The sequence below is a fragment of the Salarias fasciatus genome, chromosome 11 (assembly GCF_902148845.1).
Source record: "Salarias fasciatus chromosome 11, fSalaFa1.1, whole genome shotgun sequence".
Taxonomy (NCBI): Eukaryota; Metazoa; Chordata; class Actinopteri; order Blenniiformes; family Blenniidae; genus Salarias; species Salarias fasciatus.
The window spans coordinates 23,579,115-23,594,171 of record NC_043755.1 but is presented as its reverse complement, the minus strand read 5'-3'; the positions used below and the strand labels follow the sequence as shown (position 1 = coordinate 23,594,171).

Genomic DNA, 15,057 nt, shown 5'->3' with positions numbered 1-15,057 from the left:
TAGAGAAATGATTTCTCCAGTGGGAGAACAAAATGAGCTTCCTTCCCCTTTTTGTCCAGTTATTTTTAGCAACCTGAAAATTTGCTTCATTTCCAAACACTTGAACTCAATCTTTACAAACTCCACATATCAGACATTCAGTCTCTGTGCCTGATTAATCCAGGTCCATGTTGTCACTGTTGAAAGTTGAAAAATGGGAAAGTGACACATGTTAAAGTCAAATCCCTGAATCCTCGCCTCCCACACAGGTTTCAGACCGGGTTTAGCTTCAGCCGGCCTTTACCGGGTTTGGATCAGGGTTTTTTCCTCAGTCTGAGCACTTCCTAACCCTGATATATTCCTTCTTTCTTTCTTTTTTCCATCTTTCCAGTAAATGATTCAAATCCAGTCAGAGACATACCTTCCTCTCACAGCGTATTGATCCAAATGGAGCCGTTTCTGGTTGACACTGCGCTCATAAAGCCGCTCAGCTCCAGTAACTCCCGCTGTAAAGTCCACAGAGGAGAATAATCCCGGCTGTTTGGCCGGTCTGGAGCTTTGCGCTGTGGAGACTTGTCACTCTTAAAGCTGGGAAACGTACGCACAGCTCGATGCTTCACATATTTGTGCCTCATTTTCTGGCAGCGTAGGGTAAACACACTCGCCTCCTCGGTGACTCGTGTCTGATTTCACAGCAACTGCGAGAGCCCGGCGTGTTCCTCGCCGCCGCCGCAGCTGTCCTGAGTTTGGTTTCACTGTCCGGAGCTGGACCGACTCGTTTCAGGGTCTGTGGGAGAAACTGAAAGTAGAGAGAGAAGCTCGTCCTCGCTGTGGGTGTTTCCCTGCTGTGGATGGAAACGAGAAAACTCTGACCATCAGCAATATCGGTGCCAGTGCGCAAATCCTCACGGCTCGGGTGGAAACCACCAGTCAGTGGTTTAAAGGTTGAGTGAGATCAGACCAGGATGCTTTACCGGCCACCTGTTTCCCTCCATCTTTTTAAGCCCGTGTGTGTGTGTATGTGTGTGTGTGTGTGTGTGTGTGTGTGTGTGTGTGTGTGTGTGTGTGTGTGTGTGTGTGTGTGTGTGTGTGTGTGCTTCTCGTCTGGATACACACATTTGATCTTAAAACTGTATTTTTTGTTGTGTTTTGCAGAGGTGAAGGACTACGAGCCGGCCTACGGTTCCAAAGTGCGAGAGCACCCCTGTGTGGAGAGCATGAAGGACAACGTGCTGCGGGACCGAAGCCGGCCGGAGATAGCAGACAGCTGGCTCACACACCAGGTCAATACTCTCGATTTATCCTGAACTGCCTAATTTAATCAAAATTAATAGAAGTAGACAGTAAAATGTGAAGAAGCAGCTTGTTGAACCGTGTCCTTTGCGGCGTTTCTCCTCGGTCCGCAGGGCGTGGCAGTGATCTGCGCCACCATCAAGGAGTGCTGGGACCACGACCCCGAGGCCCGGCTCACCGCCCACTGCGTGGCCGAGCGCCTGCTGGAGCTGGAGGACGAGCCGGACAAGCTGTCCAGCCGCAGCTCGTCGGCGGAGAAGCTCCCGGAGGAGCAGAAGGTCCCGGTGGAGGTGGAGATCCCAGAGGAGCAGGTGAAGATCAGCGAGATCCAGAACATCATCGCCGTGGACTGCTCGGTGAGCGACCACAAGTGAGCTCTCGGCGGTGGAGGCGGGGCTGAGGCGGAGGACGCTCAGGAGCTGAGCTCCTGCAGGACGTTGAGCCGGACTGAGTCTGAACTCTGGGCTCTGCTTCAGCCTCAGGCCCCGCTCACATGACCGCCGTCGACTGGAAACAGCCGGGATTCACTCCTTCACAGCCGGCGCCGAGCAGCGTTTTTACACAAGTGGCCTTCAGAAGGTTGGTTGAAGTCGGCTGTTTCCACTGGAGAGCGCCGTGGAAGCGAGGCCTGGCCGTCCCGGCCCTGACGGGACACACACCCCAAACCAAAACCCAACTGGAAACTGCTTCACACACAGCGATAACCATCAAACCAAAGATGTCTGAAGTGCACTTTACCGTGTGACAACGATGCTCCTCAGAGGTTTGGTGCTTCCCAACACGCCTTCTCCTCAAAGTGCCTTCGCCTTGTTGCCTATGAGCCAAAGCACCAAAACAGTTCGCCTGAACGCCAGTGCTGCTGCAGACTCCACCCACACCAGCAGGAACCTCCAGGAACACACCAGCGGAGCCTTTTCTGTTCGCTCACTCATGTTTGGGGACGTGTTCTCCTCACGGGCACAAAAACAAAGCGCCCGTTTCTGAAAAGGTCAGTTTGAAGGTGAGACGCTGGACAAGCGCCTCGAGGAAATGAATGTAAGTCAATGGTATGTCCTCCAAAGATCCAAAGACAGGACTCTGTGTGTGTGTGTGTGTGTGTGTGTGGGAGATGCTTTAAGCTTGCTTGCCAGATGAACAAGCAGGTTGTACAGAGGAGACGGTTCAGCCGCCCTGCTCCAGAGCTCATCTGCGACCATCAAGCTTCCATAAAGACATATTTTTTAAAGAAGTCTATGTTTTCTGTCTGTATCGTTGGGAAAATGTGGGGTTTATGTGCCCAGAATCTTTTACTCTGCCTTAAAACACCGTATGTGTCATATGTAAAATACTGTAAATCTTTTATGAATTAAAGATATTTCTGTATACTGATTCTTCTTCTTTGTGCTCGTTTTATAACCAGAACTAAATGTTTGTCTGCCTGAGACGGCGTTAAACCCTCAGTAGATCTCAGGACTTCCCCGCTCCAGAGTAAGAGTCTGAAACCAGAATGTGTGTGTGGTCCAGACTTGGTTCTGTGGACCAGACATCGGACCAGAAATATGTAATAAGAGGCCTGCAGGAGCCAAACAGCCCAGCAGCAGAAAGCAGGGCTTCACATGTGCTGGTTCACACACGTGCTGCTCGCCTGACACTTCCTTGATTCATGTTTTGTTCCGTTGCGTTTAGTTTCACCTCTATCAGAGATGTGGGCTTATGAAACAGACTTTATGGAGAAACTTTACAAGTGAAGTTGTGGGAGTTTTCCTTCTGACCACAAAGAGAAGGCGTGTCCCTGAAATGTCACAGAGTGGAAGATTTCTGGCTGCTTGGACACACACACACACACACACACACACACACACACACACACACACAAACACACACACACACTCACAGGGGTTTGACATTTTTTCATGTCTTATGAGTCTGCGTTTAATAACTTTTTTCTCACAAAGCTACCGTATTGGCCCGAATATAAGACGACTCCGATTATAACACGTCCCCTATTTTTCAAAGATCATTTTGTGAAAAAAAAAAAAAAAATGCTGAACACAGTAAGGTCGCTCATAAAACAACTTTTTATGATACAATTATTATAAACTCAAAAACTCACAACTGAGATAACATTTCACGAGATATAAAATGAAAAAATATATTCTCATTCTCAAAATAAGAAACAACAAGCAACAAATAAGAAGCCTCAAAGGGTCAAAACTGCATAAATTATGTAAATAACTTTCCAGTGCCTTCAGCTGAACCACGGCTCTGGTGGTGGGCATTCCGTCTTTCTGTTTTTAAGTGATGTATTCACTCACCCTTCCATCAGTCTCTCTGAAGCGTCGCTCTCAGGACCACGGAAAGCATTTCTCATAGCGTTAGCATCTGTAGGCGTTTTTTCTGTGCGCTACATCGGACGAAGCGCTCTGCTACACCAGATCTCCTGGCGGCTTGGCAGTGGTTTGATGACTCTGCTGCGTTGATCACCATCAGTTTAAAGTTGGTATCATAACTTCGCCTCTGTTGTTTGCTCAGTTGTCCAGCGTTCAGCCCCTTTGTTCCAGATGATCCGCCATTTTTCATCCGATCATTTGATCTCATCTCATCGCTCCACTCGCTCTCTGGTCAGGGATACTTTGGCTCCATCTAGCGGCGCGGATGGGTATTGACCATCTACCGTAAGTCCGCGATTATAACACGACCCCACTTTTTAGGATGCAAGTTCTGGAAAAAAAACATCGTCTTATATTCGGACCAATACGGTACTAAATAGAAGTATTTATATTAAAGCATATAATTTAAAGGTATGTAATCCTATAGTACAGTACAGGACTTACAGGAAAGTCTCCTCCGAGTCTGGTTCTGGTTCTGAACTCTTTCACGAGGCCTGATCACAGCTAACCTTTTCCATCCATCTCTGTCCTGGAGTCGCCCCACCAGGTGGCGCTGGTCCCAGCTGACGGTGGACAAGGATCGTTTTCACCACCTAACAGCCACACACACACACTCAGTCAGTTACACACCGTTTAAAGCCACCCGTTGAGCTCATCTGCCTGGTTGTGTATGGTGGGAGGAAATCAGAGAACCCACTCACACACTCACACTCACACACACACTGAGGCAAAATAAACTGCCCTTCCTGCGTGGATGTGAGAGTGCTAACCACTGCACCATCACACTTTCCCATACAGCATAATTAATGTTTGATTTTTGGTTTAACCGTTGCGTCCAGAGAAAGAGACCCAGCACAACCTCTCATATGAGGAAACGCCAACATATGATTACTCTAAAATAACAGCAGCAGTGGGAGGAAGGTTTACACCACACTGCCTTCTTACGGTTTGAAGGATAAACAGAACCCTCACTGCTTGAACATTTCTGTTTAACTTTACAAGATATGATGGTCATGATCCACAACACTGATACTTCTAGGAAATGTTCCTTCGTGACATTAAAGGAGGAAAAGGAAACATGCAGATGTATTAAATACAGTTTGATCCAGTAGTTCCCGTCATTTCTCTCTCGTCTCAGTCGCAGTGGTGGAGTCTTTGGATGCGCTGATACTGATACCAGATCGGTACTGGGTCTGATAATATACAGGGTACTGGAACTCGTGAAGATCCTCGACACAACCTTTGACATTAAAAGGTTTTCTTTTAATCGGGGCCTCAAATGAAGCAAAGAGGCAAAGCAGTCGTGCTTCATCTGAACAAATCTGGTCCCATTCTGGTGTGTTTGTTTAGTTTTTATCAGATAATCTCCCAGGGATTAATCATCTGGTCCCCCTCCGTCCCCTCTGGTGGCTCTCGTCCTCCCTGGCCCTCTCTGCTCTTCTTTCCATCCTGGAGCCCACTGCAGTCTTTGTCGGTGTATTCTTGGCATCGCAGACTCTCATCAGGGGCAAACATCCTGTGTCCTGAATAAACTCTCAGCTCTCTCCTCCACTTCTCTGAGAGCTGAACCTCTCGTCGGGGTTCAGCTCTGCCTGCTCGCTGCCCTGGAACCAGCAGACCGGCATTACTGCTTCATTTCTTCCACTCAGGCTTCAGAACATAAAGAAGCGCGGACACGGAGGAGTTCGCCTCTGCGCTGGAGGAGGAGCGATGGATCCGGTCCTGCTGTGGTGTTTTTCTACCGCAGTCTGCAGGACGGCTCATGTTCTGGTTCCAGACAGAAACAACATGTTTGCCATCTGCTGGATTGAAGACGGTCCAGAGTCACGTGATCTGCCTCAGGAACACAGTGATTTTCAATGAAACATGTTGCCTGAGTGGAAACTGGTGTTTGGAGGAATCACAACTGCTTGATTCCAACATATTTCTGAGCAAATCATCTTTTCTTGTTTTTGTTCAGTATTCTTTTCCTCCATTTAAAATGATCACAGAAAGGTGTAACGATCTGATATCACCATCAGGCTAACTGGTGGCGACACACACTGGACAAATTAGAAACACTACTATATACACTCTACTTATATTGAAAAATTGAAATTAATGTATTTTTCTGTAATTTTCATACCAACTGAAAACACCACATGGGCTAAAATGAAGCCTGTGACGGTCCAGTTTGGGCCCACGGGCTTTATCTTGGACACATCTGACCCAGTTTCATGTCAGTTTACAACATTTTATGAGAAGAGGTTAAGAAGAAGACATTTTTTTAAATGTTTTGTACTGTTCATGGAGAATAATGGATAATGGAGGATAGACGGACTCTTCTCGTCACATACATGAAGCAAAAACTCAAAAAAAAATGTTCATCTATCGCAACAAACTCTGAAAAAAAGATCAGGACACATTTACCCATCATGTAGATCAATTAAACTCTTACAAGACACATTTCCTCTCCAGTAAAACATTTGTTTCATTTTTAAAGTGTGGCCAGCTTCCTCTTGACCAGAGGTCTGAAACCCTGCGACACCACGCTAGTTTTCAAATACGATCAAATCTCCTAAAGGCAAAACAGCTAAAACAGCCAGAATTACTAAAAACAGGCCAATTAGCTAAAACTGGTCAAGAAAAATAAAACAGGAAAAAGAGCTGAAACGGTTACAATCAGTAAAGTCTAAAAAGGTCAAACTCCATCAATTAAAACTGTAAATGTAGCTAAAACTGCCCAATCAGTAGGGAATGTACAACAATGTAGAGCTAAATATGCTAAATCCAAAGCTAAACAGCCAAGAAATAAAAGGTAAATAAAAGAAATGGCTGCAAAAGTTGAAGATGTAATAAAATATATTCAAAATTGTAGCTGTGACCTCTCACGACTGTTGCCTCAGTTGAAGTATGTAAATTTGTTTATTACAATGTGTCTTTCTTCCTTCCTTCATTAACATGCTTTGTGGCTCCAGGCAAATTTCATTTGGTGGAAAATGGTGAAAATGTCTGTTTTGGTGGTCAAGGTGGCAAACCTCTTCTCTAGAGGGAGCCAGAGAGCTGGCAGAGGTTCAGACACCTTTTCCCAGTTTTGATTGAGGAATTCAGCAAGACAGTTTCCTGGAACAGCCTTAGAGGATTTCCATTTCCAAACAGTGTCCATGAGACAAATGTCTACTTTCCCTCTTTCCCTGTTTACACTACCTTTCAAGAAAAAAGGTATCATTTTGTATTGTTGTTCCAGAAAAGTTTCACATTTACACTTTGGAAATTATGTCAAAGGAAACAGCAGACGCTGTCTGAATATGGTCTCAGACCCAGAAAATGTATTGCTACTTCACTCAATCAGAGGCTGGTGACTGGAGCTCTTCGCCAGCACTTTAATGTCATCCATGAAGAGGTAATAAGGGTCGTCCAGACCAGGTAAGGCGTCAGTCTCGGGCCAGTTGTCAGGCCAGGTATCTCTCTCTCTCATGCTCTCCTCGGCCTCGGTGGCGAGTTCAGCTCCTCTCTCCTCCTTCCACAGCCTCTCGTGCTCCTCCTTGAGTTCAGTGTACGTGCGGTTAAACGTGTGGAAGATGGACGTTGATGGGAACGACAGGAGGAGGATCCCTGATAGGATGATGATCAGCGCCACCAACTGGCCGGGGATGCTGTGCGGCACCATGTCGCCGTAGCCGACGGTGGTGACGGAGATGATGGACCACCAGTAGGATGCGGGGATGCTGCTGAAGCTGAGCTGGGGGGAGCGGGCGCTGTCCGGCGCCAGCTCGCTCTCTGCGAGGTGCACCAGCGGGGAGAAGAGGGCCACGGCAACGCACATGAAGAGCAGCAGCAGACCGAAGTCCTTCAGGCTCCGCTGGATGGTCAGCCCCAGAGTCTGCAGCCCCGTGGAGTGTCGAGCCAGCCTCATCACATAGAGGATACGCAGGGCTCTCAACACACGCAGGATCAGACCCAGCTTGTCCAAAGTGCTCCTTCCGATGTCGTGGACCGACTCGTCTCGGACCTCCAGCAACAGCGAGACGTAGTAGGGCACGATAGCCACCGCGTCGACGACGTTGAGGGAGCTGCAAGCAAACTCCAGCTTGTTCTGTGCATGAAAAAATCTCACCAGGAGTTCAAAGGTGAACCAGGCCACGCAGACTGATTCCACTATGAATATGTTCCGGCATTTTTGGGAGCATTCACCCTACGGAGACAAGAAACAGCTCGTTATAATCAACATTTGAGAAGATGTTTGCTCATTTATGGCAAAGTCCTAAAACAATCAACTATCTTAAACAGCTGACTGAGAAAAACATGTTTTCTGAAAGATGTTTTGACAATACTTTTCAGAATATATGTAATCACATTATGCCGATGATACACAACTTTATATCACTCCTAAATATTGCCAGTTAATTTAATCTCTATTTTTTTTTTCATTTATGTATTTAATCTCTGTTTGCAATGAAGAAAGGATCAAGAATTTACTCCCTACTTCTAAATAACTAGAGTAAGAAGAGAAAGTCCCCCAAGGGGAAAGGCCACCCAAGTCCCTGAGTTATAGTTTTGGTCAAGTCATTCTTATGAGGAAATAGCTGAAAATATGTGGGAAAAGTCTGCAAAAACTGTGGTGTATCTGCTGTGCAGGACACATTGTCAGGAATAAGGAAAACTCAAGGAGGAGCTGAAATCCATGCAGTCTCCAGAGAGGTTTGAGGCAACAGAACAGTTTGGAGTCTCTGACATGGCCTCATGGTTGGTCAAATGATGGTTTTAAGACAGAACCAAAGTTTATCGAGCAGTGACCGAGCTCAAGACCTCTAAACCTCTTAAAGGTGCTGTAGGCAGGATTCGGCATCTCCGCCATCTTGCTTAGGGTTACCTAAGCAAGATGGCGATTTGACCCATCTAAGATGGCGATTTGAAACCCAGCACAGCCAATCCTGTCCTGTTTTCTCTGACATCACGCCCTTACGCAAGTTAAGCCCCTCCCACAACAACATGTGATGAACGCCCCTCGACCAATCACAGTTAGAGCCTCAGGGACTCTTCTGATTGGTCAAAGATACCTGGAGCTGTCGAGATTCCTTTTCAGCTCAGAACAGAGACAGATGGAAACGCTGCGCCCTCGCGGTAGTGCAATTATGCTACACTCCTAAAGGATTATCAATGGATACTCTAACATTTAATCCAAAGAAAAAACAGAAAAATTAGCACTGACTAGCAAAATCCTGCCTACAGCACCTTTAAGATTCGTTTATATATATATATATATATATATATATATATATATATATATATATATATATATATATATATATATATATATATATATATATTAAATGGGGGGATAAACTACTTGCATTATTTTTTTTGAAATCTTGTTGAAATGATAAGGAAGTTACTTCTTCTAAATATGTGTCAAAATAAGTTGGTTTTGAAATGAAAGTGTTTTGGAAAATCTGACTTCCTTGGAAAGTTTGTTGGCATCATCCAAAAACAACAATAGTAAAACTGTCGCTCCACTGGATTGCACCATGTTCCTAAATGATAACATGTTCCAGCGAATTTGCAGGAAAAAGGCTTCGGGCTGTTTATTCTGAACACTGCTTTAGTTGAATCTATGTATTTTAAAAACGACCAGACAAAAGGAATGGGCTCTTTCTTCATACGCTCCATACCAAACAATAGAATGTTTCTGTGGCTTGTAGAATGATCCCTTTGGTTTTTACATACTGTGTCATCTTCTTTTCGGAAATCTGACATGGTGCCGATGCAGAGGCTGACCACAGTGACCGCTACCATGAAGACAGACAAACAGGCGAATATCTTCCCCACTAAGCCCGAATGAGGGTTTTCCACTGCTTCCCCCAACATGTGGAAGAGGCTTCCCTGAACGAGCGGAGCCCTCAGCGCCCTCCTCTTCTCCCGCCACTCTTCCTCCCTCCGTTGGTGCTGGACCACCTCCTCCACGGCGGAAACCACGCTGTGGCGGCAGCAGGGCGCCATCTGCTCCACGTCGATGCCCCAGTACAGCAGCTCGGCGTGCAGGGCCACGTTGCACACGTCCTGCAGCAGACGCAGCTTCCCGTTCGCCAGGTAGCAGAAGATAGCTCGGAAGGCCAAAGGGTCTCGGTCGAAGAAGAACTCGTGGCGCAGGGAGTCGTAGTCGTCACAGAACTCCGCCATCTCCCTGAGGGTGGTGCAGAGGCGCAGACGGCTCAGGCGACTCCGGGGAAAGTCTTCCAGAGTGCTCCAGGGGAAGGCGTACCGGATGCCTCCCACGTTGATGAGCGCCTGGTAGAGAGGGTCCAAGACTTGGAGGGAAGCCTCTGGTTCATGAAGCAGCCGACCGCGCTGGAAGAACAGCCCTTTGACTGCGGCGGTGTCTGTGAAAAGGTGGTCGTAGCTTTCATCGCTGCTGAAGGACTGCTCGTCGAACCCAGCGCCGATGATGGCCATGGCTGCCGGCGGATTTGTGACAGAGGAACTGCAACCTGAAATGACACCATGAAGTCAATGGGTTATTAGGTGAGCATCTTCTCAAACATTCCACAAAGAGTCCACCAAGCAATTATAGGATAACAGGAAACAGTGAACCCCACAGGACACCAAAACACACATTTATCAACTAGTTAAAAACAAATGTGTCTGCTATATTTGCTGGTTTCTCTGATGTATTAATGTACAAACTGCACAAATACGACTTCAAAAGATCATCACTGAGTTTGAAAAACCTGAAGTATGCGTAGCCACTTTTTAACCAACAAATCTGTTTGAAACAGAACATGCAGCTGTGCTGTTGCACATTTTACTGAAGGGCAGATAATCCACCAGATTGGAGGATGTGAGGACGAACTTCTCCTGTTTACAGCTACTGTTCAAGTTTACTGGATATATGTGTGGTTTATTACGTAAAAACAGCACCCACTAGTGGCAATACAGCAAAACATCATTTCCAAAACGATGACAAGTAAACAGAATTTTTTTCTGAAACAAAAATGATACGTTTTCACTTAGGATTCTGTTCAGGCAGGCAGCGGGCAGCCTCAGTCTCCCTGGGTCCGTCTGATTGCTGATTGCCTTCACCTGGGGACTGCCACTCTGCCTGCCTATATAACCTCTCCCTGCCACCTGCTCCTTGCCAGATTGTTATCTTCCCCAGGTATCACAGCTGTTGCAGAGGGATTCTGTTGTTCTGTCAAGCCAGAAAGGAGATTTTGTCACAACTACAGGTTCAGGAGACTTCCCCATCAGAACTGGACTGAGTACCTGCGACGCTGCTGCCAGGCAGCAACCCTCTTTGATCCCCCTGATCTTAATAAACCTGTTTAAACGTCAACCCCGGTCTGGTCTCTCTGCGTCTGGGCCGAACAGCACAACTATCATGACAGTGTAAGAGGCTTCAGTTAGCATTAAAGACCTGAAGATTACAGCTTCATAAATTCTGATTCCTTTGCGTTTAGACAGAAACAGTCACATGACACAGCTAAAACTAGACGGGGCGAGTTTAACCAAGGCTTGACTTTATTTCATGTCAGTCACTGAAACACTCAGATGACTAATATATCTGGGTCAGAAGGAGGAGGATCTGCAAATGAAGCTAATATTCTATAGTGAATATTAGAATATACAGGATATGTAATAACAGTTTTTTTTTTAAACCACGCTGATTTTTCACTAAAAGTCAAACTTAAGGAGATTTTTCTCAGAGTTTCCAATAGCTTAAAGGCCACACGTCTTAATGCTCATTTTTCCATCGTCATTTGCAATATTTTTTCTGTCAAAACATTCTCTGACTCACCTCAAACTGATGCTGTGGTGGAAAAATCCGGTGGAAATTCCCACACTCCCTGCCGTATTGGACCTCGCAGCTCTGAAGTTAAAATGAAAAGCTCAGAGACTGAATCTCTGATAGTTTTGCTCACCCTCCTCTCTTTCGCCTCTCTTCCTCTAGAACTGGGTGTTTGGGTGACTAATGGACGACCCCTCAGTCAGTCAGGATGCTTTGTTTTCAGCTTGCTCCCAAATATCATCCATTAACTTCATCACTCGCTCAGCTTTCTGGGCTTAAATGCAGCAAAATCCCGACACAATGTGGAAAGACTCAGATCCGCGGAGAGGTGGATTAATGAGATTAAATACCGAGAGGATAAAGAGACAAACACACTTTACACAGTCCATCCTCCCCATGGGACTCAGGACGGACATCAGGAGTGACAGAGGAAACCCACCGAACACATTTGGACAGGAGGGGAAAAGTACAAAATACGGAACAACCAAACTGATCATTTGCTTAATGTTGCTGATGACTGGTGACATTTTTACAACAATACATGAACAGCACGGTCAGAATTTACATTTGGAGCTACATATCCTCTGCTGAGTTTTCCTGTTCCCTTCAGAAATAAATGAGCAGATAAATTCTATCCAGTCCAAGACCAAGAGGAGGAACACAAAACAGCATCATGTCAGCAGAAGAACTCATTTTTACATCTTCCATCTTTCTTCTCCTCTGTGGAAAACTGCAATCCCGGCGTGTCTGTGATTGTAGTCGGCGATTTCAACCACGCCGATCTGTCAAAGGATCTTCCCAACTACATCCAGCAAGTTACCTGTCCAAGCAGAGGCGCCAGTGGCGTAGCTGGGATTTATTCCACATGGGTTTTCATGAGTTGCCGAGCAGGCGGGGGGGGGGGGACAACGTGACCGAGCGACTCCGAGCGATGCCGAGCGGTGCGGTGCTCACACGGAGCGGCGCAGAGCGGTGCACACTCGGAACACGGAGCGTCAGGGTGCCCTGGGGGCCCATGGGTTTTCATAACCCACCAACCCTACGTAAATTACGCCTGTGAGAGGCGCCAACATCCCGAACCACTGCTACATCCCCATGAGCGATGCATCCCGGTCCTTTCCGAGGGCCCCGCTGGGCAGGTCGGACCACGCCATGCTGCTGCTCGTCCCAAAATACAGACAAAAGTTAAAATCCAACCGTGTACAATCCAAGGTTGTCCAGTGCTGGTCGAGCGCGGCCATCGACACTTTGAGAGGCTGTCTCGAGTGCACTGATGTATTTCGAGCAGCTGCAGCTAGTTTGGATGAACTGACGGATACAGAGACATCATACATTAACTTCTGCGTCGGGACGAGCATCCCTACCAAAACTGTGAAAATTCACAGTAACAACAAGCCGTGGTTTACGGAGGACATTCAAACCCTACACAGGAAAAAATGCTGTGCCTTTGCTGAGGGTGATATGGGCAATACAGGGCAGCCAAATACGAGCTCAGAGCTGCTATTAGAAAAGCTAAATCTAGGTATGCACACAAATTGGAGCAGCAGATCGCCACAAATGACACCAGGGCTTTCTGGAAAAAAATCAAAACAATGACCAACTACAAAAACAGTAGGCTACTGCTCCCACTTCTGACACTGACAAAAACCTCCCAGATCAGTTAAACACCAGATCAGTTTGAGCACCTACCCATTCCTACCTACTCCCCTCAGTCCCCCCTGCCGTCGCCTACTTTTTCCATCCAGGAAGAGGAGGTGAGAACTTGGTTTATCAGGACAAAAAAGGGAAAAGCTACTGGTCCTGATGGTGTAAGTCCATCTGTTTTGAAACACTGTGCATACCAGCTAGCCCCAGTATACACCAACATCTTTAACAGCTCTCTCATTCAGTGCACAGTTCCCAGATGTTTCAAGAACTCTGTCATCATCCCGGTCCCAAAGAACAATAAAATATCATCTCTTAATGATTACAGACCAATCTCTCCCACATCTGTAATTATGAAAGCATTTGAAAGAATTATCCTCTCTCACCTCAAAGAACTCACCACCCCCCTTATGGACAGTTTCCAGTTCGCATACAGGGCCAATAGGTCAGTGGAAGATGCAGTAAATCTGGCTCTTCACAGGATCCTTCACCATCTTGAGACCCCCGGACCTACGCCCGTGTGCTGTTCATTGACTTTAGCTCCGCCTTTAATACCACTGACCCGGTCAATCTATTCAATAAACTTATGGACATGGACGCTGACATTTCGTTATGCCACTGGATCAGGAGCTTCCTCTCAGAATGGACACAGAGAGTCAGGATTGGCGGCCTCTTATCCCGACCTCTGACCCTCAGCACCGAGGCCCCTCAGGGTTGTGTCCTATCACCCTGGTTATTCTCACTCTACACAAACACACTCACATCCTCACACAGCTCAGTATCCATCCTCAGATATGCAGATGACACCACAATAATTGGACTTATCACTGAGAGTAATGAAAAACACCTTCGCGAGCAGGTCACCCAGGCAGTCACTTGCTGCCATACTAACAACCTTCAGCTCAGCGCATCAAAAACAAGAGAACTGATCATTGATTTTTCACGCTCACCTACTCTCAAAGCACCCATCTCCATCAGCACTGACGTTATAGACATTACGGACTCATTTAAATTCCTTGGGACGCACATCAATAACTCACTCAAATTTTAGCAGCACTCAGACGAAATTTACAAAAAAGCCAATAACAGACTATTTTTCCTTAGACGACTCAAGAAATTCAAAGTCAGACACAACATCCTCATTCAGTTTTACACAGCCATTATTGAAGTATTCTCACCTCTTCAATAATAGTCTGGTATTTAAATCTGGACAGTCACTCACGCACAAAACTCCAACGCATAACAAATAAATCCTCCAAAACCACTGGCCACGCTCTTCCATCCAGAGACACACTGTACCCAAGACGCATCACACAGCGTGCAAGGAAAATTACCTCAGACCACACACACCCTATATCGCCTGTTCACACTCATGCCCTCCGGGAGGCGCTGCAGGTCTCAGACAACTAAATCAGTCAGATTTAAAAACAGTTTTTTTTTTCCAACAGCTATACGGACTTTAAACCAATCATTGCCTTGATGTAAACTGCTGTATAATCATTTATGTTTATTGAATGTAATGTTCTGTTTGTTGACACTAACTGATCCTGTGAGATGTGAGCATTAAGCGCTGCACCGGACACAAATTCCACCAGCTTTGTTGTGTGACCATTAATAAATGATTCTGATTCTGATTCTTTTAGTGCAAGTTCCAGTGACTCGTTGTAGGAACAAAAGGATTCCCAAATGAAAAGATCCTTCAGCCTGATTTATGAAGCAGCTCTGCAGACAGGAGGAAGACCAGAAGACCGGCCCAATTGTTCCATAGTCCTAGCTTTGGCTTTCAGGTTCTCTTGTTGAGTTTGAATCACTGCGCGTACATGGGACTTTTTATTCCTGTTAACAATGAGGACATTTTCAAAGCTGCAACATCAAAGTTAATAGAGAAAGAAAGAGAGAAAAACCTTTGCTTTGTTTACTTCCGGTCGGTGTCAATACGTCACGCTGCCCCGTCCAATCAGAACGCTTCACAGCCCCCGGAGTTAAAGAGGATTTAATTGTTCGTTT

General features: G+C 46.2%; 2 protein-coding genes across 2 annotated transcripts in view; one reads left to right on the top strand and one right to left on the bottom strand.

The window, feature by feature from the left end:
* LOC115396420 (TGF-beta receptor type-2-like) overlaps positions 1-2,640 on the top strand; it is a 34,676-nt gene extending 32,036 nt beyond the window's left edge. The window contains exons 9-10 of the mRNA XM_030102298.1: positions 1,135-1,262; positions 1,386-2,640. Of these exons, the coding sequence (XP_029958158.1) occupies positions 1,135-1,262; positions 1,386-1,646 (389 nt within the window). The 3' untranslated portion in view covers positions 1,647-2,640. The remainder of the gene's footprint in view (positions 1-1,134; positions 1,263-1,385) is intronic.
* A 4,320-nt stretch (positions 2,641-6,960) lies between these two features.
* Positions 6,961-10,073, bottom strand: LOC115396530 (potassium voltage-gated channel subfamily G member 2-like). The gene is made up of 2 exons (XM_030102434.1): positions 9,348-10,073; positions 6,961-7,815 (listed from the first exon to the last, which is right to left on the bottom strand). The coding sequence occupies exons 1-2, from the start codon at positions 10,071-10,073 to the stop codon at positions 6,961-6,963; spliced, it is 1,581 nt and encodes a 526-aa protein (XP_029958294.1).
* Between the last annotated feature and the right edge of the window lie 4,984 nt (positions 10,074-15,057).